This window comes from Macadamia integrifolia, chromosome 2 (genome assembly GCF_013358625.1).
Source record: "Macadamia integrifolia cultivar HAES 741 chromosome 2, SCU_Mint_v3, whole genome shotgun sequence".
NCBI classification, from domain to species: Eukaryota; Viridiplantae; Streptophyta; class Magnoliopsida; order Proteales; family Proteaceae; genus Macadamia; species Macadamia integrifolia.
The window spans coordinates 8,200,433-8,228,247 of NC_056558.1; the positions used below are offsets into that span (position 1 = coordinate 8,200,433).

Sequence of the window (27,815 nt, forward strand, 5' to 3'; positions counted from 1 at the left end):
TCAACTAACTTGGCCCTGTCCCATCTACTTGGGATCGTTTACATGAATCTTGTTCCATGTAATATCCATATTCCATGCTAAAGTGTCTTGTCGGAAGTTTTTGGAATGCTGGCCAGCAAGTTGTGATCTGATGAACCTAAACTTTTATCTAGGCCTGGGACTGCTAGAAGCATAAGCAGATGACTTTGTCGCTCTATATTATTAAGAACATCTCAGTTCATATAGGGAGAGAAAGGTGACTGCTACGGAGTATGTGTAACCAGGGAGCTCATAGAAACCTCTTGGATAAGCAGCTTTCCCCACATAACCTGGGAACCAAATATGAAAACTGAATATCTGAGGATTCAGTGGAGTTATGTAAAGCTAGAATCAGAATTTACAACTCAGGTAGGTTAGCAAACCAGAAGTATAACAATTGAGATTCCTAAAGCAATGAACAGCAACCACAAACCACATGCAGACTAGCGTAACGTCGGTGTAAAGATGCACAACCTAAACCTATCCCAATCACTGTATAACTATTCTGAATTCTTCCCAACGATTATTGAGATGAATGATGCACAATGAACCTTGAAAGAGAAATTTTTAAGGGTCACTGTATCTTCAAAATGAACCTTTTTTAGGGTCACCCTTCACACCCACCTCCTTCCCTGTTCTGACCTATAAATACCAACATATTCTTCCACATTGACTAAATTTGGGCCCTTGAATTTTCATGGACCAATTCCACATTGACTGACTTTGGGTCCTTGGATTTTCATAAACCCGTTGGGCTTTTCACCTAATAGTTTCAGCTTTTGGGTTGAATATTTTCACACGCCATAGTGTAGATATGTAGTTACTTGTGATGTAGTTTTCTCCGGTGTAGGCCAAGTAATGAAATTATGAAATAAATAGTTGAATGATTCAGTAGCTCTTTCTATCCTACTAGTACAGTAACACCAATCTTTCCTCAGCGAGAAATAGCATAATGGGTTCAACTTTATGTGAAGAAGGATAGGGGTGTAGAAACGTAACCCTAAAAATGATGAAAATAGTAATAGATAAATAAGAACAAGTAATACACATAAATTCACAAGTTTCACCCAGATTACTTATGTCTTCAGTGAGATGAGATCTCACCTCACTATCAATGGAGAATAGAGTTACAGTGTTTGTCCTCACATCTCTCAGAATTGCTTACGGAGAAAAAGAACCTCGCTATAAATATATAATGAAAACCCTAATATTAGAAATTATAAAATTATCTTCAATAAACAAATCCTTATGCTCCTTAAATTAAACTACTGACGAAATACAAGACTCCATACATCACCAAGTGGAAATGAAAGTTTCTTCTGCCCTTACAAAAGCTAAATGCCAACGTCTCACATCAGCTATATACAACCCAACTCATCTTTATAATTAAACCCAAAAAAAAAAAAAAAAAAAAAAAAATCTCATCATTTTACCACCAAAAAAAAATCAACTCATCATTTGCTTCCATGCAGTTGGGTGGTGGTTTCGTCTTCTCAGCCACCTCTTTTGACTTCTGAGTTCAACTCATTTTATTTCCCCAGAATCATGTCACCTCTTCAAAATATTGAAGAGTGGATTGCCAGTTGTGAATTAAATACCTTTCGTTTGACATGTCATTGTGGGAAACCTTTATAAAAAAAAAATAAATAAATAATATAAAAATTTAAGAATCATTCTTGTACTCAACCAAAAAACAAAACATTCTTGTACGCTTCTGTGAAATGGTCTGCGACGACTTTATCGTTGTTGAATCTGTGTGCTTTGTTCGTTCAATTAGAGTTGTTGGAAATCAGTTTAAAAAAGGGAAACCCAGAAACCCAAATTTTCTAACAGGAAGGATCCCCAGCCATTTCCCTCATCCGCTGTTTTACAGAGAAAGAAAGAAACAAAATTGCTAGTCATCATCTATCATTTTCACTCGCATCTCTCTCTATCTTCAACTGCAATCATAATGGTATCACGCCGTTGGAACTTCAAGCTATGACGTTTTTATCAACTTCAGAGGCGAAGATACCCGTAATCCTTTTATTGGTCATCTTTATAGTGCTCTAAAAGATCGTGGAATTCATGCTTTCATTGATAGTGAAGATCTGTGGAAAGGAGAAGATATTGGGGAGCTTCTCCAAGCAATTAAATGCTCCAATCTCTCCATTGCTGTCTTCAGTGAAAGTAATGTACAAAGCGAATGGGGCCTCCAAGAGCTTGCTCAGATGCTGGAATGTCATAGAACTCACAATCAAATCATTTTTCCTATTTTCTTCAAAGTTAAGACAACTGATGTTAAGAATCAGATTGGATCTTTTGAGATTTCACCTCAGAAATATGACAAAGAGGTGCCTGAAACTCTACAAAGATGGAAGGATGCTTTGCAAGCACTAGGCCATAAGAGTGGATGGGTTTTCAAGGATGAGTAAGTCTCCCTCCATCACTCAAAAATTCAAAACTGCTTATTCTTCTAAGATCACTATATATGTTTCATATCTTCATTACAATGAAAAAAAAAAAAATGTCTTGGTAATCATAAGCTTTCTAATTTCTTCAAGAAACTTTATCTAATTCATATCTTCTTGTAGGATTTGAGTTTCACTTTCCAATTGTGTTGTGACTCATGATTAAAGCCCATTTTCTATGAACAATTTGCAGGGATCAATGGATGTTAGTGAAATCAATTGTTCACAAGGTTTCGCTCCGATTGAATGTAGTCCCGTTGGTTGATGTTAAACATCCCGTTGCATTAGAATCTCGGGTAGAATCTGTATTATCTCTACTATCAAATGCTGGTTCTAAGGATGATGTTCAGTTTCTAGGGATATGTGGCTTGGGCGGTATTGGAAAGACAACCATTGCAATAGCCATATCCAACCACAGCTTCAGAAAATTTAGTAAGACTTGTTTTCTTGAAAACATTCAAGAGGAAGCATCACAACATGGTATAGTTTATTTACAAAAGATACTTTTTGAAAAAATATTTGGGGAAGAAATAAAAATTTCCAATTCTAGAGAAGGTTCGAGTTTGATAAAAGAAAGAATTGGAAAAACAGACACTCTTTTCATTCTTGATGATGTGAGCAATGATGACCAATTAGAAGCATTGGTAGGTGATCTCAATTGGTTTGGTCCTGGAAGTAGGATAATTATAATAATTAGAGATGAGAGCATTTTACGTGGAGTTCCTGAAAATAATATACATATATACGAGCCAGAAGAATTGGATGTGGAAAAGAGTCTTCAACTCTTTAGTTCATATGCTTTTTCAAAGGACCAGCCTCCCAATGATTACAAGAAACTTTCAGTTGATATGGTAAGCACCACAGGAGGGTTGCCATTAGCCTTGAAGATTTTGGGTTCTAATTTATCTATCATCAAGGACAAAGAAGTATGGAAAAATAGGTATCAGACATTGAAAAAATATCCTCATAATAATGTCTATGCAAAGTTGAAAATAAGCTATGATGATATGCAAGATGATATTGAAAGAACCATATTTCTCGATGTTGCATGCTTTTTCATAGGATGGAAGAAAGAATCTTTTCTATATGGGAAGCTTGTGGCTTAATTGAAGCGAGATACCATATAGAAGCTCTCAATAAAAAATCTCTCTTAAAGATTAATGAGGCGGACGAGTTATGGATGAACGATCAGATTCAAGCCATGGGAAGGGGACTTGTCTACAATCAAAGACCAATGGAACCTAGTAAACATAGTAGATTATGGTCTTGTGATTATATCATGAAAGTATTACATGGTGCTAAGATCAGAGTTAATAACGTGAATCTCTTTTCTTTTCCTTTCCTCTTACTCTAGGTAAGCATGTGATCCATATATATATATATATATATATATATATATAGAGAGAGAGAGAGAGAGAGAGAGAGAGAGAGAGAGAGAGAGAGAGAGAGAGAGAGAGAGAGAGAGAGATATTAAAATTAAGTATATTAGGACCAAACACATAAGTATGAAGTACATTGACAAAGCTTCCACCTTTTTTTTTTCTTTTTTTATTTTATTTTATTTTATGTCCATCCTATCAATATTTATTTACTTGTTTTTTTTTTCCTTTCTTCTTTTTGGTTTTTTAACTACAGGGGAATGAAATGGTTGAAGGTATCCTTTTTGGATTCAGTTTAATTGACAACAACACGTGTTTAAATACCCAAGACTTTGAGAAGATGCCCAAACTAAGATTACTACAAGTTGATGGAGCAACCTTGAAGGGAAGCTTCAACTGTCGTCCTTTGGGGTTAAAATGGCTGAGTTGGCAGTTTTGTCCATTTAAAGAACTACATGACAATTTTTATCATGAAGAATTAGTAATGCTGGACTTAAGTTATAGTTTATTTAGCAAAACTTGGAATAAATGGCATGCAAATAAGGTGAGTGATATTTCTGTTTTCGTTTCTCACTTTATAAACTAACCATTAATGGACATTAATGTTTTGCATTTATCTCTTTGTTTTGACAACAATTTCAACAATTGAAAGTTCTTAAACTCAGTTATTGCCAGTCTCTGTCTTAGTCTCTCGACTTCTCAGGATTTCCTCGCTTGGAGATGTTGTATCTTAATAATTGCTATTCTTTGGTCAATTCACATGAATCCATTGGGCAGCTCCAAGGGCTGACTTACTTGAACTTGGAAAGTTGTAGTTCTCTTCAGGTACTCCCAATAAATATTTGTTGGCTGAGTTCTCTCCAAAAATTAGTTCTTAGTCACTGCATCTCACTCAAAAAGTTGCCTGAATCCATTGGTTACCTAAGAGAATCTTTGATTGAGCTTCTCTTGAACGAAACAAAGATTAAAGCATTGCCTAACAGTGTTGGACTGTTAGAGAAACTAGAGGAATTGGATATTTCACTTTGCGATGAGCTTGTGAATCTGCCAATGTCAATGGAGAATATGTTGTCTCTGCGTCACATTGTACTTAGTGGACGTAACAAGCTTCAATTCATACCAAAGCTGCCATCTACTTTGAATCAACTTTGCGTTCATTGTGAGACATCGGAATCATCACAAGACTTGCAAAACATTGAAAGGTTGTTATTGTTTCCAAAAGATTTGGTGAAAGTTTCTCTTCTTGGTCCTCTGCCACCAAAGAGAGTAAGAGGTGGAAGCAAGAGAGAAATATTCACAAATTTATTTAATACCTCTCAACATCTCATCTTCGATGTATTTGACCGGATAAAGAAAGAATATTCAGCATAAGATCAATATCTTCGACATCTCAATGGTTAGACAAAGAGAGGAACCCAAAATCTCAGTGTGTAGATAAAGAGAGAAACACAACATCTACCATGTTGAGGATCCAACCCCGAAACCTCAAGGCATTAGGTGAAGAGAGCTCCTTAAGTACATAAAGGCATATAACTGACCGATATGAGACTATACCTCTATTGCTCTCAACATCTCAAAGAAAAGCAATGACACTGCCATGGAGACTAACTGCATTGACACTTCAACGGTGGAGTGGCACTATACTTGAACAAACGGCTTAAATCTGGTAAGATTTCATGCAATCAACCTTAACTTAGAAAGGGAATTGATATCTGTTTGGAAATTGCTTGCCTTGTGTTGCCCGGTAGTTGTTGCACGCCTGACCTTGTACAAATGCTAGTGTATTTTCCTTAGGTTTTGCTCTTAGAATTTATTCATTGGATGGACTAAGGGCCCGTTTGATTTTGTTTCTAGAAATGGCTTTTCCCTTTTTTTGTGCTCAAAAATGGAAAAACACCCCAAAAATCGTTTGATTTTTCTGTTTCGTTTCACTTGTTTTTTGAAATAGATATAGAAATTATGCCTATTTCTATGTATAGAAACAGGAATGGAGAAACAAGTTAGACTTGTTTTTCTGTTTCTAAAAACAAGTGGGAGTGACAAAAATTGTAAAAACCTAATAATTCACTTGACCTACCCAAACCCCAACCCATTGTTGAAACTTCTTGCTATCCAAATGCAACGATTCCAACCTGGATGTGTGAAGCTCACAGTTTCGGATTGCCTTCATCCTTCTGAAGCTCATATCCATGAAGCATACCTTCAACTCCAACGTCATGCCTTCACTTATGAGTTGCATTCCTACAATGTCGTGCCTTCACTCATGTCTAAACCTCGACTACACTGTTGAAAATGTTTTGATAAACAGAAAAATCAAACACCTTTTTGCAATTCCAAAAATCATTTCTTAACACAATAATCGCAAAAATCATTTTTGCTATTTATGGACATAGAAACAAACAGAAGAAACAAAATCAAATGGGCCCTAAGATTTACTCATTTTGAGTAATTCCATGCTTTAGTCAGGAAAGATTGAGATTTTGGAGTGCATCAAATATAATGCATTTTATTATTTTTCTTTCCATGAATTGAAATATTTGGCATTAATTTATTTTCAGATGCCCATTATTTTGGAAAATTATTCTTGGTGGTTCCGCAACCTAGGAGTATCATTTCATGGAACAAGCGATCCTAGAGCTAGAGGTATGGGTGGATGATGATAAGCTATGCAGTTCACAGATGCAAGGAACCAAAGGGCTGACAACTAGAGATTTTTTTATCTTCTCTTGCAGATTTCTCGTTTTATGTCATACATTTATGTATCTATGATCTGTAAAGATAAAAACTTAATTTTGTTGGTTCTAATATTCTTAAGATCTTCAAATTGAAATGGAGACATTTTTGTTTAAACCCAATTTTGGTGTAAAAAATGCTAACAACAATACAGTCCGTATGATCAAATTTATAGACTATAAGGCCATGACAGGGAAAATACTAATAAAGGATACGAACAATTTATATCAAACCCTGAACACTATGTAATTCTCTTCTTCTTATTTTCTTCTAATAAAAAAAAAAAAATGTTCTTAAGAAGGTTATGGTGGATAGGGTTTCTTGGCTGGTGAATTATGATGTAGACTCTTTTTTATTTAAATAAGTTTCTTTCTCACGAAGAGAAGGGGATTGGCGTGATTGAAAATTTTTCCATTCTAATATTCTCATAGTATGGTTGATATTTGAGTTTTTTGGGGATTATATGATATTATTATGTGTCCTATTCATTTGCCTTGAATGATTCAGGTTGGATGTGAAACGGAATTTTATTCATTTTCCTAGAGATGTGTTCTTATATATTTGTCCTTCAATCTGGTCTAGTCACAAATGGATATAGTTGAATCAAGCTTGCAGCTGCAAGAGAGAAGCTTGGCAAAACCTAATGTTCTAACAAGGGAGAAAACAAAAATTAAATTGTTTTGTTTCTTCATGTAATATGAAATTACTTGATGAGACTGGTTAATTGACACCATTATAGGTTTTGACAACTTCTCTTGATACCATTATAAGTTGTACAAAGTTTTTAAAAATAATTTGGAAGTGGTTTATGGATAAAAGGTTTTTTAAAATAGTTTATTTTTCAATACAATAATTTGAAAATGAGTTATCATTGTAAAAAGTTGATTGTATATTGGGCCATCGACCAACTTAACATGTAAGTGTTGTTCGTTGATATTCCAAATACAAATGCATGATTGGTAATTGGCATCAACATATCAACAAAGAACCCAACTCATTTGCACCCCTGCAACTTTGCGGTGATTTCCTCACAGTTTCAACCTTGACTTGTGAACACGGTTTGAGAACTTGATATTGGAATAAGAATCGGTCAAGGTTGATATTGATATGATATTAATTCAGATCACTTTAAATTGGATAGGAATATGGGAAAATTACATGATTACCCACTTATGGGTTTTCCTTTACAAAAGTACCCACCAAAAGCTTCAGTTAACAAAATTACCCAAAATTGGGTTTCTCTTTACAAAATTATCCACTTAAAGTTTAAGTTAACAAAAATACCCAAAATTGAGTTTGGATTTACAAAACTACTCACTCAAAGTTTTAGTAATAAAAAAATGGAAAAATGACAGATATGCTAGCACAGTACCTAGGAATTAGGTATGCTAACGAATAGTGGTCGTTAGATCAAATACTTTAAATCTATGTCATTAATGAATTAGTATATTTGTATACCAAATACCTGACATCTACTGCACATACTAATTTTTTTTTTTTTTATTAAATTTTGCTACTGGCTCGTCGTCTTTTTCTTCTTCACTGCCAATTACATCTTTCACACATAGTGGATTTTTTAGCTCCATGGATCTCGAGGACTTCTCAGCGATTCTATTCAATTGGAACCCATGACGACTGCACTGCCTAAACCGCTGCTAGAACCGGTGGTTGCATCTCTCCTTATGGTTGCAACTCAACGATTGCTTGAAGAGGTCTAGTCGCACTCTCCATTGATGCCTCCTCCCTCTCATTCACCTTTTCTCTTGGCAGAAAAGGCTGCAATCAAACGATGCTACATCTTTGCATCCACCGCCACTGCACTCAGTGTGCATTCTTGTATATATGCCCTTACATCGGTTTGCACTATCACTCATGATTTGAGTTACTTACACCATGGTTGAGCTGTACATATAATTGCCTCTAAATAAATATGGGTTTAAGTTGGACATTCGATTGTAAGATTCTCTTGCACATAAATGAATTATGTATTCTGAATTTGGAGCAATGAATGTAGTGTAATGCTTGGAGGAATTCTAGTAGAATCTAGGGAGTGATCTCATGGAATACTGTGATTTTTGGGTTTGGTTTGAATGGAGAACCAGAACGGGGTAGCATTGATGAGAGTGACCTTTATTGCCCTCTTGATGGAATTTAGAATGATCGAACATGCGGGAGGAGAGGCAAGAGATTGCAACATAGGAGGCAAAGTGGAACAGTTCGAAGGTGGGGAGCAAATTTGGGGCTTTCTTGAAAGAAAATCAGAATGGACGTTTCCAATGGGGGAGGAGGTGGGGTGGGGTAGGATAGGGGAGCAATATGTGGCAAGGGACAGTTAGAGAGGGTTTAGTGTCGAGTTGCAGGGGGAAGAAACTACAAAGGGATGTGTGTGAGATGCAGAGGGTGGAACCAACAAAGTGAAAGGGGGCGACTGAGCAACTGAGGCAACCGTTGTGCATTGCAGATTGTATGGTAGGGGAGGGCAGTGTTTGCAACGTTGGCCAAGGACAGGTACGATGGTGCACAAGGGTGTGGAGAGAGAGAGAGAGAGCGATGGTGCAGCAGGTTCACGGCGGAGGGGAAAGGGAAATTGTACTATATCTGTTGAGTATTTCTCTTTTTGGTAAAGTATATGTTGAGTATTTCTCTCTCTTAATGTATAAAATATTAAAATAATAAATATGAATCCAATGATTTAAATCAAATTGACAACATCCAATGGTCAGCAAATGCTAGCATTCCATTTTCTTGGGTAACCTATTAGCATACCTATCCCTCTCCCTAAAAAAATACATGATTATATGTGGAAGATAAAGAATCATTATCTTTTAGTGATAAAAAAAACAAGGAAAATTATAAAATTACCCATTTTTAGGTTTCCCTTTACAAAATTACCCACAAAAAATTTTGGTTAACAAAAATACTCAAAATTAGGTTTGGGTTTACAAAACTATCCACCCAAAGTTTCATTTAACAAAAATACGTAAAATCAGGTTTGGGTTTACAAAACTACCAAAAATAGTGATTTTTCATCTTCCACATATAATCATGTATTTTTTTATTACTAAAACTTTGAGTGAGTGGTTTTGTAAACCCAAACTCAATTTTGGATATTTTTGTTAACTCAAACTTTAAGTGGGTAATTTTGTAAAGGGAAACCTAATTTTGGGTATTTTTGTTAACTGAAACTTGTGGTGGGTAATTTTATAAAGGGAAACCCATAAGTGGGTAATTATGTAATTTTTTCAAAAAAAAATACATGATTATATGTGGAAGATGAAGAATCACTATTTTGGATAATTTTGTAAATCCAAACCTGATTTAGGGTATTTTTGTTAACTAAAACTTTGGGTGGATAGTTTTGTATATCCAAACTTGATTTTGGGTATTTTTGTTAACCAAAACTTTTTGTGGGTAATTTTGTAGAGAGAAATCCAAAAATGGGTAATAATATAATTTTCCTTAGAAATATCACTAATTTTGCTTTTAAAATTATTATTTTTATCCATTTTACCTTTTATCCATATCAATTCATGAAATATCGAAAAAAGAATTATGGTCCAGGTTAATACCGATCCAATCCAATCGATTCCTTGAACCATGCTTTTGAGTTTGACTCATTCTACTTACCCAAAATCATATCCCAAACGAATTCCCCTGTTCTCCACTTTGCTCCTCTTCGCGGCTTACAGAAAAGCAGAAACAGAACCGCCAATTCCTCCATCAATCTTCTATCCTCTTCAACGCAAATCAATTCGCACACGAATAGAGAGCTCCTTTACAAATTCACAATCAGATCTCTTTATTTGCAACTGCAATCTTCATGGAGCCACATGTTGGATTTTCAAGCTATGACGTGTTTATCAATTTTAGAGGGGAAGACACCCGCAATAAATTTGTTGGCCACCTTCACGGAGCTCTAAAGTATCGTGGAATCCATGCTTTCATTGACAGCAAAGGTCTGTGGAAAGGAGATGATATTGGGCTGGATCTTCTCAGAGCTATAGAAGGCTCCAAGCTCTCAATTGCTATCTTCAGTGAAAGATACGCAGAAAGCAAATGGTGCCTTTGGGACCTCGCTCACATACTGGAATACAGTCAAATCATTTTCCCCATTTTCTTCAAGATTAAGACATCAGACGTTAAGAATCAGACTGGAAGTTTTGAGATTTCACCGCAGAGATATGGCAACGAGGTGCCCGAAACTTTGCGGAGATGGAAGGACTCTTTACGAGCGATAGGAGATAAAAATGGATGGGTTTTTGAAGATGGGTAAGTAGCAGTCTCTCAAAAGTACTTCTTTGAAGTACACTATATATGTTCCAGTGTCGTATCTTATAGTTTTTTGCTAAAGTGAAAAATAAATGTTAACTTAATTATAAGCTTTCTTCCATCGGGAAACTTTATCGATTTCATATTTACTTCTAGGGTTTGAGCTTCACTTCCAATTTTGTTTAGTTGTGAGTCATGAAATCCTTTTTTCTACGAACATTTTGCAGGGATGAATCAGAGTTAGTGAGGTCAGTTGTTCAAAATGCATGGATCCGATTGAATATGATCCCCTTAATTGGTGTTAAACACCCTATTGGATTGGAAGCCCGCATAGATTCTGTATTATCCCTTGTAATAAAAACCAATTCTACGGATGTTTAGTTTCTAGGGATATGTGGTATTGGTGGCATAGGGAAGACAACCATTGCAACGGCTGTATATAACTGCATCTTTAAAAACTTCAGCAAGAGTTGTTTTCTTGAAGACATAAGAGAGCAAGCATTCCAACCTAATGGTAAAGTTTCTTTGCAAGAGAAACTTCTTTACAGCATCTTTCGAGTGGAAATAAAAATATGCAGTTCTAGAGAAGGATCAAAATTGATAAAAAAAAAAAAAAAAAAAAAAAAAAAAAAAAGACTTCACAAAATAGATACTCTTATAATTCTTGATGATGTGGATGATTGTATCCAATTAAATGCATTGGTTGGTGATCTCAATTGGCTTGGTCCTGGAAGTAGGATAATTATAACAATTAGAGATCAAGACGTTCTATGTGGAGTTACTGAAAATAATAAAAAAATATATGACCCTAAAGAATTGAATGAGAAACAGAGTCTTCAACTCTTCAGCTTGTATGCTTTTTCAACGGATCAACTTCCTGATGATTTTATGCAGCTTTCAATTGACATAGCACGCACTACAGGAGGACTACCCTTACCCTTGGAGGTTTTGGGTTCTGGTCTATCTATCAAAAAAGATAAAGAAGTATGGAAAAGCATGCATCATATATTGGAACAAATTCCTCATAATAATGTCTATGGAAAGTTAAAGATAAGCTACGATAATCTGCAAGATGATATTGAGAAAGCTATGTTTCTTGATGCTGCCTGCTTTTTCATAGGATGGGAGGAAGAAACAGTAATTTCAATATGGGAAGCTTGTGGCTTTGAACCGAAATACCGTATAGAAGTTCTCAATAGAAAATCCCTCTTAAAGACTGGTGAGTCGAAAGAATTGTGGATGCATGATCAGGTCCGTGACATGGGAAGGGGAATTGTATTTAAATAAAACCCCATGGAACCTTGTAAACTGAGAGTTGTGGTCTCGTGACGTAATCATGAAGGTATTAAATGGTGGTGAGGTAGGAACTAATTGCATGAATTGTTATTGTTTTTCTTTTTATTTTTCCTCTATGCTTACTCTAGGAAATCTTGTGATCCTAATATATAAATAGATATTGAAATAAATTGCATTAGGACCACAAGCAATAAGTATGGAGTTCCCTGACAAAGGCTCAACATATTTTTTTTTTCTGCCAAATTTTATTTATTTGGATTATTTTTCTACTGTAGGGGAATGAAATCGTTTAGGGTCTCCTCCTTAACTTGAACTCAAATGACAATGTTTGTTTACATACCAAAGGCTTTGAGAGGATACCCAAACTAAGATGACTACAAGTCGATGGAGCATCATTGGAGTGGAGCTTTCAGTGTCTTCCTTTTAGGTTAAGATGGCTCAGATGGTGGAAATGTCCGTTGCAAAATCTATCTGCTAATTTTTATCATGATGAATTAATTATGCTAGATTTAAGATATGGCTTGTTTAGAAAAGCTTGGAACAATGGGCTTGAAAATAAGGTGTGTGGTATTTATCTTTTGTTGTCTCATTTTATGACTCAGTATTATTGGACATTAACAATGTTTTACATTCATCTCTTTGTTTGGCAGATGTTTCAACAATTGAAAATTCTTAAACTCAGTTGTTGTTTCCCTCTGTCTGAGTCTCCCAACTTCTCATGTGTTCCTCACTTAGAGAGGTTGTATCTTGATGATTGCTCATATTTGATTAGTTTAGATGAATCTATTGGGGGGCTCCAACAGCTCGCTTACTTGAACTTGGGATGGTGCTATTCTCTTAAAACACTCCCAAACAGTGTATGTAGGTTGAGTTCTCTCGAGAAGCTTATTCTCACTCACTGCACTTCTCTCAATGAGTTGCCTGGATCTATTGGTGATCTAAAAGAATCTTTAGTTGAGCTTTCCTTGGACAGGACAAATATTAAAGCATTGTCTAACAGTGTTGGACTATTAAAAAAGCTGGAGGTATTGGATCTTTCGCTCTGCCATGGGCTAGTGGGTCTGCCAAGGTCTCTAGAGAATATGACATCTTTGCGTTACATTGACCTTAGTGGACGTGACAAGCTTCCATACATATCAATGCTGCCCTCGAGTTTAATTGAACTTCGTTTTCGTTGCAAATCATTGGTAAGTTTCCCAGACATGCGAAATATGAGAAAGTTGCAGTTATTATGCCTTAAAGATTTTTGTGTAAAGGGCGAAGCTGTTCAGAGGATTCAAGAGGACAATTCACTCTGATTACAAGAAAGTGGATGAGATCTCAAAGTGGATCCATGCTGCGTCATAACAAATCATTAGTGGCTGAAGGATGGCCAGGTCCTTTATCTGTCTAACTCTCCCTATCTTGTCGGAACTTGGAACCTTAGTTAGCAACTGCCAAAATAACTGGAAAATTACCAATTAATTAGTTTCTTTTGCTTTCTTGGGGTATGCAAAAACCTACAAAACAATTATAGTTTCCTAAATTTTTTTGATTGACAGATCCTTTACTTTCCTCTTACAGGAAACATTTCTGTTGGGTGACAGAAAAGGCTGGAGACAAATTTGGATAGGTTTGCAAAATACATATGAAGGTCCAAGCCCTTACCTGAATCTTGATTTTGAGATCTGCAGCAGATTAATTATGCACATTTCTTTCTTTTTCCTCATAGATGAGGAAATTCTAGAGGAGAATTCACCAATAAATATCTCTCTGAATTTTGAAGCTTGTATCCATAGGAAAGAGAAAAAAAATCAATTGTGAAACTAGGCTGAGAATTGAAGGCATCAAATTGATGAATCAAACATGCATAGAATACATTCACTAATTCGAAGGGTTTGATTGGTTTGGGTTTCTGCTGGAAGGCAGAGATGTAATTGAGATATCACATGTAGACCCAGTTTCTGTTGATGAACACTGAATCTCTTCCTAATAAAAGAGGAGCCTAACTTGGACATGCTTTACAATCATTTCAGTGCGTGCGATTATGGTAAGAGATTTTTTGAGTTTATAAGATATTGACGATGGAGGATATATCAGAACCAACTTGCTGAGGAAGAAGAGGAGAGGACTAATGCATGGAGGCAGACTTGAGAGTTGAGAAGACTACAAATAAGCATCCTCTTGACAATGATGATAAGGCAGAGTTCCTTCTTTTCTGTTGCTCAACGAGTTAATATTGTGAATACTGAAGTGATTAGAGACTATGCTTTGCTGGTGAGTGTTACATGAGGCCTTACATTTGACAAGATAAAGCAACTCAGAATCTACAGCATTATAATCTGATCCCTTAATCTGTTTTAATTTCTGTGTGTCCTCAGTATGATAAATCAATGGCTAATCCATTTATTTTTGTGGCCAGAGACCACTTAATAATGAAGAACATGCTGTATATACACTAGCATGGCAAGACAGAGAAGGGTTATTTGATAAATGCATGGAACTCAATGTAATTTGTATTGTAATAATGCTATCCTCTGCATCTTAATATTGGGTATGGTTTTTCTTTTTCTTTCTTTTTATGGTAAGGAATAGAAATATGTTTGGATTTCCCGAAACCATGATGGCCAGTTATCAAACTCAGCATTCTTGAGAAAACACGACTTTTGGATAGTCTGATGCAATCACCAGTTCACCACTTTTTGCAGTTGTGCCCCTTCATACGGGTAACTATTCTTAGTGCTGTTGCAATCCCTTAAAACTTCAACTTCGAGTGCTGAGAAGCAGGCTGGGAAACAAATTAAAAGGTTGAAAACCGATAATGGCCTAGAGTTTTGTGAATGTGACTTTAATGAGTTCTGCAAAAATGAAGGTATTGCAAGACACCATACAGTTGTTAAAACACCCCAGCAGAATGGAGTGGCAGAGTGTATGAATAGAACCTTGTTAGAAAAGGCAAGGTGTATGTTATCAAATGCAGGATTGGGCAAGGAGTTCTGGGCAGAAGCAGTTAACACAGCAACCTTGTTGGTGAATCGATCTCCTTGCACAGCTATTGAGTGCAAGACTCCAGAAGAAGTTTGATCAGGTAAACCTACAGACTATTCAAATTTGAAAGTATTTAGATGTCCTGCTTATGCACATGTAAATGAAGGGAAGTTGGAACCCAGGGCTAAGAAATGCATTTTTCTTGGGTATGGATCTGGAGTGAAAGGATACAGGTTGTGGTGTCCTGATCCAAAGTCTCCAAAATTTCTTATTAGCAGAGATGTTACTTTTGATAAATCTGCTATGTTGCATTCTAGGAAAGAAGTTCATATTCATTGTGATGAAAGTCAAGAAAAATCTAGAGAGAAGGTGGAGTTTGAAATTAGTAGTTCATCTTCAACAAAACACAATCTATTTTAGTCCAGCTGCCTACTTTTACTGAAGGAGATGATGCTCAAGAGAATCAAGAAGAAGAGCGGTACAACATTGCCAATGATAGACCAAGGAGGAATATTAGACAACCACAAAAGTATGGGCATATTGAATTTGTTGCTTATGCATTGTCTGTTGCAGATACAATTGAAAATAGTGAGCCTGCAACATATTCTGAAGCTATTGCTTCAATTGATTCTACAAAATGGTTGATTGCCATGAATGAGGAGATGGAATCTCTTCATAAAAATCAGACTTGGGAGCTTGTGAAGCCGAGAACAGAGAAGAAAATTATTGGCTGCAAATGGGTCTTCAAGAAGAATGAATCTGCCTCAGGTGTTGAAGATGCTAGGTACACGGCACGTTTAGTTGCAAAGGGCTATAGTCAGGTACAAGGAATTGATTTTAATGATGTTTTCTCACCTGTTGTTAAGCATAGTTCTATTTGTGTCCTACTTGCTTTAGTTGCTATGCATGATTTGGAGTTGAAGCAACTTGATGTGAAAACATCATTCTTGCATGGTGAACTAGAATAACAGATTTATATGCATCAACCTGAAGGGTTTGTTATTGAAGGTAAGGAGGACCATGTATGCTTGTTGAAGAAGTCCCTATATGGTTTGAAACAATCTCCTAGACAGTGGTATAAAAGGTTTGATTCAGTTATGGCTAGTTTTGGATACTCCAGGTGTCAATATGACTGTTGTGTTTATTTCAGAAAGCTCTCTGATGGGTCATTCATATATTTGTTGCTTTATGTTGATTGCAGCAAAAGATAGGAATGAGGTCAATAGGTTGAAGGAACAATTAGGTTCTGAATTTGAGATGAAAGATTTGGGGGCAGCAAGGAAGATCTTTGGTATGGAGATCAAGAGGGATAGAAAAGCAGGAAAACTGTGGCTATCTCAACAAAAGTACACTGAGAAGGTATTGAATCGTTTTGGCATGAAAGATGCCAAACCTGTAACTACTCCTCTTGCATCTCATTTTAAACTTTCAACTGCTCTATCACCTAAGACAGATGAAGAGGTGGAGTACATGTCACATGTTCCATACTCTAGTGCAGTTGGCTCCATTATGTATGCTATGGTTTGCACTCGTCCTGACATTTCACAAGATGTCAGTGTGGTGAGCAGATATTTGTCATGTCCAGGTAAAGCTCATTGGGAAGCAGTGAAGTTGATACTTAGGTACTTGAAAGGGGCCTCTGGTGTTTGTTTGGAGTTTGGGAGGAATGGTGATAATTTAGCTGGTTATGTTGATTCAGATTACGCAGGTGATCTTGACAAGAGGAGGTCATTCATAGGCTATGTATTTACTCTTGGAGGAAATACGGTTAGTTGGAAAGCTACTTTACAGGCTACAGTTACATTATTTACTACTGAAGCAGAGTATATGATAGTGACTGAGGCAATTAAGGAAGCTATTTGGCTTAGAGGTTTGTTGGGAGAACTCAGCATGGATCATGGGGTGACTGTTGTCCATTGTGATAGCCAGAGTGCTATTCACTTGACTAAAGATCCAATGTATCATGAGAGGACAAAACACATTGATGTTCGGTATCATTTCATAAAAGAGATAATTGTTCAAGGTTATATTCAAGTGTTGAAGATTGGTACTGAAGACAATCCAGTTGATATGTTGATTAAGCCTTTATGTGTTGGTAAGTTCGAGCATTGCTTGAACTTGGTGTTTGTCGTGTTTGAGTTCAGCCCTTTGGAGGGCTATTGGAGAAGATGAAGATATTAGCTATTTGTTTATCTGTTGGAGGAGAATGCAAACCAAGGTGGAGATTTGTTAAGTTTGTCTCGAATTCTTGACTCATTTTGAAGATTGACCCGATCCGACATATTTTGGTGACGACCCGAATGGAAATTTTTTTGAGATCTGTGATGGAAGCAGAGGGGTTGGGCCGATAGGCCCAAGCCCGGAGCCCATCACTGATCTCGTATGGGATGAGAGGGCTATGCCCCCGCGGTATGGTTCGACCGGATCAACTGTGACCCGATGGGTCGACCCGCGATTTGGAGTATGTATAATGTACTGTTGCTTGTTGAGAAAGTCATTGTATTCCAGAGTTTTCACGCAGCTAGGGTTTCAGGGTGAGTTTTTACTCACCGCTGTTAGGATGTAATTTCTCTTCTGCATAGTGAATCATCTTTTTCTTCGCCTGAGGACGTAGCACACCACCCTGGTGTATGAACCTCGTTAAATCTCTGTCGTACTGATCTATTGTCTCTTTATTATTCATGTTTCTTGGTGTTTGATCTAACAGAAGCATTCCAAACTCTCTTTGAAACTGGACATGAGAGGAGAGCGTTCCAGGTTGTTTATTGGTCTTTGTGACAAATGGGACATAATGGAGATTGGTTTTTTAGGGGTCTTTGGATCCTTGATTGGGTAGGTATTACCTCATAGATACATTTCCAGAGAAAGATTCGAATTTTGGCCTCATCTTTAGGTTTCAAATAAACAGCAATGAGTAATCAGACACTGTTATCTGTCTTCGACAGGTTTTGTTGATAATACAAAATTACTTATACCTTTAACAACATCAAGGGAAAAAAGAGAAATCAACAAAGACATGTTCCAGGTCCTGTCATTGTTGACCAGCTCACATATGTGGAGGAACTCCTACCCCAATGATCTCCACTTGGCTGATGAGGCCTTATAAATTTGCGCCACTTGCGGGGTTTTTCGCACCTAAAAAAAAAAAAAAGTGAACTAACATTCAGGGTAGGCTGTATGATCATCCTAAACTACTTGGACACACATAAGAAAAATCATTGCTAAACCCAAAAAAGTGGGGTGGAGGGGGGACATATTGAAATACTTTATTTGCCATAACTCATTAGCTAGGGTGTATGTGTAATTGTTCCAGTTTCTACTAATGTACTGACCATTACAAACTGAAAACTTGGCCTGTTTAAATTCAATATCTAGCAAATTCTCAATGATCTGTCAGTCTTATTTGGAGCAGTAGTTTTTGCCATTGATTTGCTCTACTAGATTGATTGAATCAAACTGCAGTTGGTGATGTTGCTCCATTCTCTTTTGCTGCCCATTGCAGAGCATCCCTCAGTGATTCGTATTTGTGGATTAAGCTGTTTTAACATGCTCCTGGCTGACATTTACAAGCTGAAAACTTGACCTGCATGAATTCAATACCTCAGAAAATACTACAGACTGATCTACCACGTCCTATTCAAAGTAGTTCCTGCCATTGGTGTGATCCATTAAATTGCTTGAATAAATGTAGTTGGATGGTGATGCTTCATTCTCTTTCACCATCCATTGGACCTCCCTCAGCATGATACTGGCTTGGACCTGTCATTTATAGCAATCACATTGAATATTTATATGGCACCCAGTTGAAGGTTTGGCCTTAGTGGTGACTACAATTAATCTGTACTATTATTCATCTCAACACTACCAAATTCTCATTAGGATCATAGAAGACTACAATTTTTCATCTTAACAGCACTACCAAAATCTCATTAGGAGCATAAAAATACTACAATTTTATTTCATCTGACGGAATGCTTTGAGGTGTCACACTGTGGATTCCATGTTTTGGATGCTAAATTGCTTTCACCCACCGAATGAAGAAAATGAATCATATTTATGAAGAAACAAGAAAAATAAAAAAATAAAGATAAGGATTTGAGTCTTTGAAACATAAAACAGAAGAAAATAAAGAAATAGAGATATTGAGAAAAATAGTATATCTAATTGCATTTTTTTTTTCTTTTAAATTTACTATATAAGTTAAAACATAGGAGAAGAATTTCCCTCATGTATTTTAAACAAGCTTGTTTCCTGAAGACCTATCTAATTATTTATTTTGAGTCATTTTGTTTTGTAATTAGTTTTTTTTTTTTTTTTTTTATTCTGTAGATTTAGGAAATTGTCCCTTAACAATATCATATTGTCCTCTTGGTTTGAATTGCAGGGTTGCCTGAGATAGGTAAAATTAATTTTCAATAAATTTTTAAAGCTTTATCTAATTATCTCCCCATATATGGGAATGCATAGGACTAGGTTGAAATTTGTTAAAGAGAGACGATGACAAGGGTCACACAACCATGAAATTTAAGCCCCAATAGAGATGCTATGTGGAAGATATTTCATATTTAGGCCATTAGAGAAAGGTTTTCACTTCATGGTCAAGAATAGAAGGAGAGCTCAGTCCAATTTTGGTTGGGTAGTGTAAAATTTTAGGCTTATGACTTCGAAAGGACCTCTCCGCTTTGAAGTTGGGAGTTGATGCAATGAGTCTCCCTTTATCATATTGATCCATCCTACAACTATCTAAGTAGCCAAATGGCAATCAATGAGAAATACAAACATAGTAATAAAAAGTCTTTAATACATAATTTTTCGAAAATTTTATTGGTTACTTAATAAATTATTATGGAGACAAAAGAAGCTCATGTAATTCTTAAAGGTTGCCTGTAAGTTCATATAAAATAAGTCTTTCAAGACCTTAAATTTAATAATTAATAAGCTCCTTACATGCACTCTCAATCATAACCACATACATATATCCAACAGTGGGTGAACCGGTTTTACTTGAACCACCCACCCCTCATGAATTGCCTCTCAAGACACTATACATATTCCATCATCATACAATGCTTAATTAGGATTTAGGAGTTCAGATTTATAATCTACCTATTAATCAATGATGTTTCTCAGTATTAGGCGCCTTTTGGAGCTTAAGAAGGGAGTAGTAAGCACCAGTCGGTCCCGCAGCCAAAAGAGCTGAGTGGGTCCCTTTCTCCACCACCTTCCCTCCTTCCATTACCACAATCTCATCACATTTCTGTATGGTACTCAATCGATGTGCCACGACCACGCTCGTCCTCCCCACCATCACTCGCTCTAATGCTTCCTGCACCACCTTCTCCGACGCGCTGTCTAACGCGCTCGTGGCTTCATCCAACAGCAACACCGCAGGATTTTTTAGTATAGCTCGGGCTATCGCAATCCGCTGCTTCTGTCCTCCAGATAACTGCACCCCTCTATCGCCACACCATGTATCGTATCCATCTTTAAGTGACGTGATGAAATCATGAGCGTTGGCTGTCTTTGCTGCTTCTATAATTTCAACCTCGTCAACCTTACCTCCATCAAAGGCGCCATAGGCTATATTATCTCTGATTGTGGCTGCGAATAAAGTTGGCTCTTGATTCACCAGGCCAATGCGTTTCCTCAAAGACCGGAGATGGTACGCCTTTATATCCCTTCCATCGATCTCCACCGTTCCTTCCGATGCATCATAGAATCTCTCTATCAGGCCAATGATTGTTGATTTCCCTGAACCACTTTGGCCCACCAACGCCGTTGACTTTCTTGCTTCAATGCTAAGTGAGAACCCTTGGAAGATGACGACGTTGGGTCTTTCTGGATATGAAAAGTGAACGTCTCGGAGCTCCACCTGACCGATCAACATTTCGGGCTGATATCCTTTCGGGTTTTCGGTTTCAATCCGAGTGTTCCGATCCAACACGGCAAATACAGAGCTAACGGCGTCAGCTCCTTTCGCCAAGTCGGCGGTCATGCTGGCGGCTTCGACGATGATACGGCCGGTGATAATTAAGGTAAAGAAAGTTTCAAGGAAGGCCTTAACTGTAATGTAACCCTCAGAGATGAGCTTTCCACCATACCAGAACTCGAAGGCTCGGCTGCAGTATATGAGGCCTTGGCTGATGCCGAGGACAATTCCTGCAAGCCATGCTTGACAAATGCTATCTCTTCGTGGACCTTCTTGAGCTTTGGCTAGCAAATCGAGTACTCGACGTTGGGAGGAGAAAACTGTGACTGTTCGGATGTTTAAGGTTGCATCTGCCGCAAGTTTGCTACTTTCTTCTTGGGCTTTGATGGCTTTGTTTGACATTTTCTTGAGCAGAACCAGTTGGAAGTAGTTGCAGAGGATGAAAAGGGGTTGACTGGCCATCATTACAATCGCAAGCCTCCATGCAATGATTATACCAATGGTGCATGCAATGGTTACTGCTGAGAAGGTTTGTACGAGAAGAGCCATTCGATCCCCAACGAGTGACCTGACCTACGGAATTTGCCAAAAAATGATAAGACTATAGTGCTCACCATGTGTTTGTGTTTGTGTCTAAGAGAGACTGGTGGGATGGAGTTTCTTAATGCTTACCATGTTAGCATCCTTTGCGAGTCTAGAACAAACTGCCCCAGTAGAGTTGCTATCTTGATCGAACCACCCTACTTCGAAAGTAAGAACCTTAGACAACATTCTTTCTCTGATCCTCCTTGTTAGGGATTCACCCATCACAGCGAAGTGGTAGTGTTCGCATGTGTATACGACGAATGAGAATAGAGTCAAGCCAAGGAATAAGAACGAGTACATCCTCACCTTCGACTTGATCTCCTCATGACTGGGCAAGAAATAGACTGATATCATACTACCCATCAGGAATGAGAACACGGGCTGCACTAAGCCCACCAACACTGCGCTAATGCATCCCAAGATTGCTTGTTTCCACTCTGGAAGATTAAGAAGCAATAATCTTCGAAAAGAGGGCACTGGAAATTCTTGTTCAGCATTGATTTCTCCTCCTTCTGATATTTGATTTGATGTTGCTGCTGAGATTGCAGAGTTGGATCTACTTTGTGAGGAGAGCTTGCGCTTGGTGACGTTGATCTTATCATATTTTGAGAGGGGAAATGATGATAGGTGTGTCAATGGGCTCTCTTCCTCTTTGGTTTTCTCCTCTGTTTGTTGTTGTTGGTGGTGGTGGTGGTGTCTAACTAATGAAGTGTACAATCCGTTCTCATATTGGATCAACTCTTCATGTGACCCTGATTCCATGATGTGCCCATTCTGAACTACAGCGATCATCTCAGCATTGTGAATTGTTGAAAGACGGTGAGCAATAACAATTGTCGTTCGGCCTACCACAGCCTTGTCAAGTGCTTCTTGAACAATTCTCTCTGATTCTGAATCTAATGCACTTGTCGCCTCATCCAATAGAAGGATCTTTGGGGCTCTAATCACCGCTCTTGCAATTGCTATCCTCTGTTTTTGTCCTCCTGATAACTGAGTGCCTCCTTCACCAACCTGTGCAAATTCAAATTGTGAGCTTCTGCTTGTTTAAATTGTTTCATTGATGTTTAATGACTTTAATGGTCAATCTAAACAGTGACAAAAACAAACCTGGGTATCATATCCTTGTGGTAGTAGAGAAATGAAACTGTGAGCATTTGCAGATTTTGCTGCTTCAACTACCTCATCCATGGTTGCGTCTTCTTTGCCAAAGAGTATGTTTTCTTTAATGGAGGTAGTAAATAAAGCTGGTTCTTGGCTCACTAAACCCATTTGAGATCGAAGCCATTTGAGCTGAAGTTTAACAATGTTGAACCCATCAAGAAGTATTTCTCCACTAAGTGGGTCATAAAACCTCTGCAACAAAGAGATTATTGTAGACTTTCCAGAACCACTCCCTCCAACTAAAGCAACTGTCCTTCCTGCTGGTACAATGAGTGAGAAATCTCTGAGAATTGCATTCTCTGGTCTGGATGGGTACCCGAATTCTATGTGTTTGAATTCAACCTCCCCTGAAATGTTTTGTAGAACCTGGCCTTCATTATTGTCTGAATCTATTTTTGGTACCCTCTTTACTATCTGCATTATACGTTCTCCAGCAGCACTAGCTTCAGAGAGGTGCTTCAAGTTCACAAACCCACTGCCTAGTGATCTGATTGACAGGAAGTAAGAAAGGATATCAAAAGAAGTAAACATTCGCTAAACCTAGATTATCAAATTTTCAGTGGGAAGTTCGTTTTCCCATGGTTTTCCATAAAAATTTTCATGTATCCAGTTCCCTACCTTAATTCCACAAAAAAATTCTCTGTGGTGAGCCAGTAAGCGGCAGTGAGGATCCAAGGGCTGGGTGCATGCCGGAGTCCTCCCAGCCATTGGATCCTCACTGTCAATCATTGCTCAGCGCCGCAGAGGATTTAAACCCATTCATTTCCCCTATAGTCTGAGGTGAATAGAAAGTGGGTTTTCCATGATTTTTAAAGGAAACATTGCTGCCATCCTAATTGAATCCCTACCATAGATCCAGGTCCCTGCCTTACAGTGAATTTGCATAGTCTTCCAGTATTTATGGAATTAAAAAAAAAAAAAAAAATCGAGTTTTCTTCACATAAGGTGAAGAGATTCCTTACTGCCTGTATTGCCATTGGATATGACCCTGGGAGAGCAGAAACGGGGGTAGGGGATGATCACCAACAAAATTGAAGATTATCTTTGTGTATCAAAAGTTTTTTTGAGGGAGTCTTTTTACATCTACGAACCTTTCCTACACGACCACTATAAAAGGAAATAATTACATAATTGCGATTTGAAAGATCATTTGAGATCCAAATTTTGCAGATGGATAGAACACTATGTTTTCTAATCATATGATAGATTTCATCTTCACCAAAGTTTTCCACGTGGCAAACATATTTGAAAATCTAGGGCTATGAAAGACTACAATGGTTATCGGAGTGTAAATATATGAAATATATGGTATTCGATTAAATTAAACTATGAAATTTGGCACATAGATAATTTAGACCATGGCCTCTCTAGCTATCCAAAGGTTAGAACAGCCACATCATCTGTCCATGTGGCAAGACATGTAAGAAAAAGTCTTGCAATGGACACCTGTCAAAGATTGTACCTATTTTTTTGAAGGTTGAAACAAATTAAAAAATTCTATATCTTATGCCTTAATTTCGTTAAATTATTGAGTTAATCAAGTATAGTCGCACTTAAATTTTCATGAAGAGGGCCTAACAGGTGTTGCGAAATTTAAATCATCTCGAGGGAGATACACAACATTCAAGTATGCCAATTTAATAATGCAACAAATCAAATCAAGAAAATCACAAAATAATACATCAATTTCACATGTGAAAGCGAAAAACTACTTGACTTAATTCAGGTAAATCTGCTACTATAATCAATAATAAGATTATAATCTTTATCTGCTCAATGTTAGAGGCTATCAAACATCTAGATCAATGAACGTACTTGGATAATAAGTAATTCATCAAAATAGGTGGATCCTTAAATATACCATAATCTCACCTCAATACTTAACATGACATATACTATTAAAACTACAAATCTTTCTTCTCTTTACAGAGAAAACGTCATCACGCCGCAATCCAGATACAAGAAATGCAAAAGATATAGCACTCACTGAGCTTCTTTCTTATATGATTTGAAAAGAAATAGTTAAAAAATAGAATTGGTTGGGTTACCACCAAATTAAACCCCAAGTAGATGTAGGTTTGTTGCTTTGTTCATTTTTATAAGACTGATAATGTTGTGGCCTATGCAATTTCTATGCGTGTAGTTGGCTACCCTTAGTATATATCACTCCCCTACATAATCTTTTTTTCATGATATTTCACTACGTTAAATTTTGTTTCTTATACTCCCTTACATTTTACCTCTCCTTCTATTATGGTGTTTTTAAATTGCCACACTACTCCTCCAACAACAAGCACAGAAAAGGCATCCCCGTTATCCCATTTCGATGATGGTCGCCGTGAGATCAGCATTTACATCATTATCTTTGAAGAAGTATGATGAGTTGAAAGGTCTATTCACAAACAAAAGCCACCTCGCACTTAACTTTAGGTCACCATCATAGATTTTTCTTATAAAATAAAGCAGTTTTTGCTCTTGGAAAAAAATTGAGAGACAAGATAGGACAGAAAAGAGCCATGGCACTATATGAGGTCTCAAAGTGCCATTCCACGAGATAAAGTGGGATGTGATAAAAAGCACTTGAAAGTGGTAGTCATTGTACACCATTTTCATTTGTTTCTAAGTTGGAGTTGGAGTTGGAGTTGGAGTTGGAAACCATGCATGCACATTGGTCCAAAATGTTCAATAGTTCTAGAGAGAGAGAGAGAGGCTTACATGCCACCAATGGCGATGCAGGCTGCAACAGTGAATATGGTTCCTCCTCGCCCACCATGGTACATCACTAATTTGCTTCCATACCAAAACATGAAAGACCAAATAGAGTAGACAATGCTATTGCTTCCAATCGCCATACCCTTCACCAAACCCTGCTTCAACCCAAGCCTTACACACCCTTGTAGTGCTGTTGAGAACTCACTCATGATCCTGCTTTCTCCAACGAAAGAGTATACTGTCCTAATCGACGACACAGCCTGCTCCACTATACTACCAGCTTTACCATACTCTTCTCCCACTTTCTTTCCCATACCCATGAGAATCCTTCCACATATCAAGCCTGGAGCTATCACAAGCATTACAAATGGTAGGGCTACCAGGGCCAGCCTCCACATCAACAAAAACGCTATCACGTAGCACCCAACAAAGGTCGTCGCGTTCATTATGAAGTTGGGCAACTGATAATTATAAAGATTGAATAACAGTTAAATTCTACTGAAAAAAAGGAAGAAAAAAAGGGTTAAATAAAGAAAGGGGAGAAGCGTGGCCCAACATAGGGGCTAATGGGAGCGTTGTAAAATGTAGATGAAATTTTGCTGCTTCCTAGGAGCGTAACTGTGAACCCAAAAGAGAAGTGAATTATTCCATCTTCTCGGCCATGAGCAGGAAAAGTGAATATAGTGGTGACTGCCATCTCCCACCCTCCATCCCATCCCCCCCTCTGGCATTGCTCTAACTAGCACAAGGATTGGGGGTGGGAGATGGGTGGGGAGGTCGCCATAGTAGATGATCTTGATTTCAAGAAAGTCTCTACAACCCTGACAGCAGCAAAATATTTTGTCACAAAAGCATTAATTGGAATGAGATTTTCATGGGATAGGGCACTCATATGCCCCATACTGGGCTAGCCGTAGGTGCCACCAGATATGGTTCCTCTACCCTGCAAGTAATCACACCACCCCATTTCACACCAGCCATAAGGTGCAATCACCACAACTCAAAGGTGATCCCCACACTCAATGGACACTATGCGAAAGGGTGGGATGGTTACCCATAGGGGAGGGGATCGAGGCTCGCACCTCACTTCCAGACAGAGTCCTTTTTTCCATAAAGGAAACCCAGATCAGAATATTGTGAGTTACAGTGTTCACCTTCTCACTAAGGAAGACTTGAATGACAAGGGTGTCGTTGGAGACACTGGTGACCACTTGGGTGGTGCTGGCCACTTGCAGGTCGAAGTAACCAATGTCTTGCCTTAAGACAGCTTTCAAGTATCTTGCTCTCATCCTTGTGGCTTGTCTCTCTCCCGTTCTTGTCCAGCAATATCCCTCTTTAGGATCCAAATTACACCCATTGAGTATAACTTTTCCATATTTCAATATTAATGAATCTAGAAAAGGAATTAGAAGCTCACCCATGAAAGCAGCAACCAAAGACCCACAAGCCACATACAGTAAATACAAGGAAGTCTGTAATCAATGATTAATTGAAGTCAGTTTGTCACTAGGTTACTTGGTAGAGAGAGAGAGAGAGAGAAGAGTGAAGAGGGAGAGACCTGGTTGGTTTTTCTAACTATGTCCCGAGAATTAATGGAGGAGAAACTACCGAATTTGTTGAAGACGATGCCATTGAAGTAGAGTAAGGTAGGCGTAGAGAACCCATCACCGACGGCTCCGATGAATCCTAGAACCATCAACCATACATCTTTACAGTCGGCGTGCCTGAAGATGGTAAGAATGGAGTTGGTCTTACTCTTACTGCTACTCTTGGCCTTACCGGTCATCTCAGCTTCAATATTGGGACTTAGGAGAGAGAAAGATCCAAGGGAAGAGAACTATCTCTCTCTTGGTTGCTACTCAGTTTGCCCGGAAGGGTGACAGCTAGGCCATATCATCGTTGATTTATAAGCATTAGGGTCCTCTCCAACGCCTCATTGAGTGTGGACATTAGGTGAATTCCATCTGTATAGATCAATCTTATACATGATTCTTTTATGAGAATCTGATCCACTATTCATCCCAATACACGTGAAATGGTTGGGTAGACCTGGGATGCATGCTGGGTATTCCCAGCCGTAAGATAAACGTTATGCTGTTGATGTATTGAAAACGATCTGAATCCATTTTATATACCATTCCATCAATAAAATATTTTAAAGCATTGAGTTGACCCTGGGTCAAGCTCCATTAACATGTACAGTGGGGCCATTATAGAGTTACATTTACTTGGCTCCACTTATCATCATCAAGAGATTGTATATCAGCACTATAGATGTGGTGTTTGATAGTTGGTAGTTGCAACAGTGTGTATAGG

The 27,815-nt window shown here is 37.8% G+C and overlaps 3 protein-coding genes across 3 annotated transcripts; 2 read left to right on the forward strand and 1 right to left on the reverse strand.

Annotated features, from left to right (window-relative positions):
* Window positions 1-1,739: 1,739 nt before the first annotated feature.
* On the forward strand, window positions 1,740-3,574 carry LOC122057725 (disease resistance protein Roq1-like). Its single transcript, XM_042619952.1, has 3 exons — window positions 1,740-1,882; window positions 2,021-2,428; window positions 2,662-3,574. The coding sequence occupies exons 1-3, from the start codon at window positions 1,740-1,742 to the stop codon at window positions 3,572-3,574; spliced, it is 1,464 nt and encodes a 487-aa protein (XP_042475886.1).
* Window positions 3,575-10,400: 6,826 nt separating this feature from the next.
* Window positions 10,401-13,443, forward strand: LOC122057754 (disease resistance protein Roq1-like). The gene is made up of 5 exons (XM_042620001.1): window positions 10,401-10,849; window positions 11,077-11,188; window positions 11,744-12,068; window positions 12,653-12,705; window positions 12,796-13,443. Exons 1-5 carry the CDS (start codon window positions 10,401-10,403, stop codon window positions 13,441-13,443), a joined length of 1,587 nt encoding a protein of 528 aa, XP_042475935.1.
* A 6,539-nt stretch (window positions 13,444-19,982) lies between these two features.
* LOC122072254 (ABC transporter B family member 15-like) lies at window positions 19,983-27,446 on the reverse strand. The gene is made up of 7 exons (XM_042636840.1): window positions 27,058-27,446; window positions 26,917-26,971; window positions 26,654-26,832; window positions 25,503-25,960; window positions 22,734-23,274; window positions 21,714-22,637; window positions 19,983-21,614 (listed from the first exon to the last, which is right to left on the reverse strand). The coding sequence occupies exons 1-7, from the start codon at window positions 27,283-27,285 to the stop codon at window positions 20,226-20,228; spliced, it is 3,774 nt and encodes a 1,257-aa protein (XP_042492774.1). The 5' UTR covers window positions 27,286-27,446; the 3' UTR covers window positions 19,983-20,225.
* Between the last annotated feature and the right edge of the window lie 369 nt (window positions 27,447-27,815).

What these genes read in the sequence shown, in the direction of transcription:
- LOC122057725 (XM_042619952.1), top strand. Translation starts at nt 1,740, where the DNA reads ATGGTCTGCGACGACTTTATCGTTGTTGAATCTGTGTGCTTTGTTCGT. An exon ending in AGCCATTTCCCTCATCCGCT is followed by an intron (nt 1,883 to 2,020) that starts GTTTTACAGAGA and finishes TATCAACTTCAG; the next exon opens with AGGCGAAGATACCCGTAATC. An exon ending in GGATGGGTTTTCAAGGATGA is followed by an intron (nt 2,429 to 2,661) that starts GTAAGTCTCCCT and finishes AACAATTTGCAG; the next exon opens with GGATCAATGGATGTTAGTGA.
- LOC122057754 (XM_042620001.1), top strand. Translation starts at nt 10,401, where the DNA reads ATGGAGCCACATGTTGGATTTTCAAGCTATGACGTGTTTATCAATTTT. An exon ending in TGGAAGCCCGCATAGATTCT is followed by an intron (nt 11,189 to 11,743) that starts GTATTATCCCTT and finishes GATTTTATGCAG; the next exon opens with CTTTCAATTGACATAGCACG. An exon ending in ACAATGGGCTTGAAAATAAG is followed by an intron (nt 12,706 to 12,795) that starts GTGTGTGGTATT and finishes TTTGTTTGGCAG; the next exon opens with ATGTTTCAACAATTGAAAAT.
- LOC122072254 (XM_042636840.1), bottom strand. Translation starts at nt 27,285, where the DNA reads ATGACCGGTAAGGCCAAGAGTAGCAGTAAGAGTAAGACCAACTCCATT. An exon ending in TGCATCGCCATTGGTGGCAT is followed by an intron (nt 23,275 to 25,502) that starts GTAAGCCTCTCT and finishes CCTGTCAATCAG; the next exon opens with ATCACTAGGCAGTGGGTTTG. An exon ending in CACAAGGATATGATACCCAG is followed by an intron (nt 22,638 to 22,733) that starts GTTTGTTTTTGT and finishes GAATTTGCACAG; the next exon opens with GTTGGTGAAGGAGGCACTCA.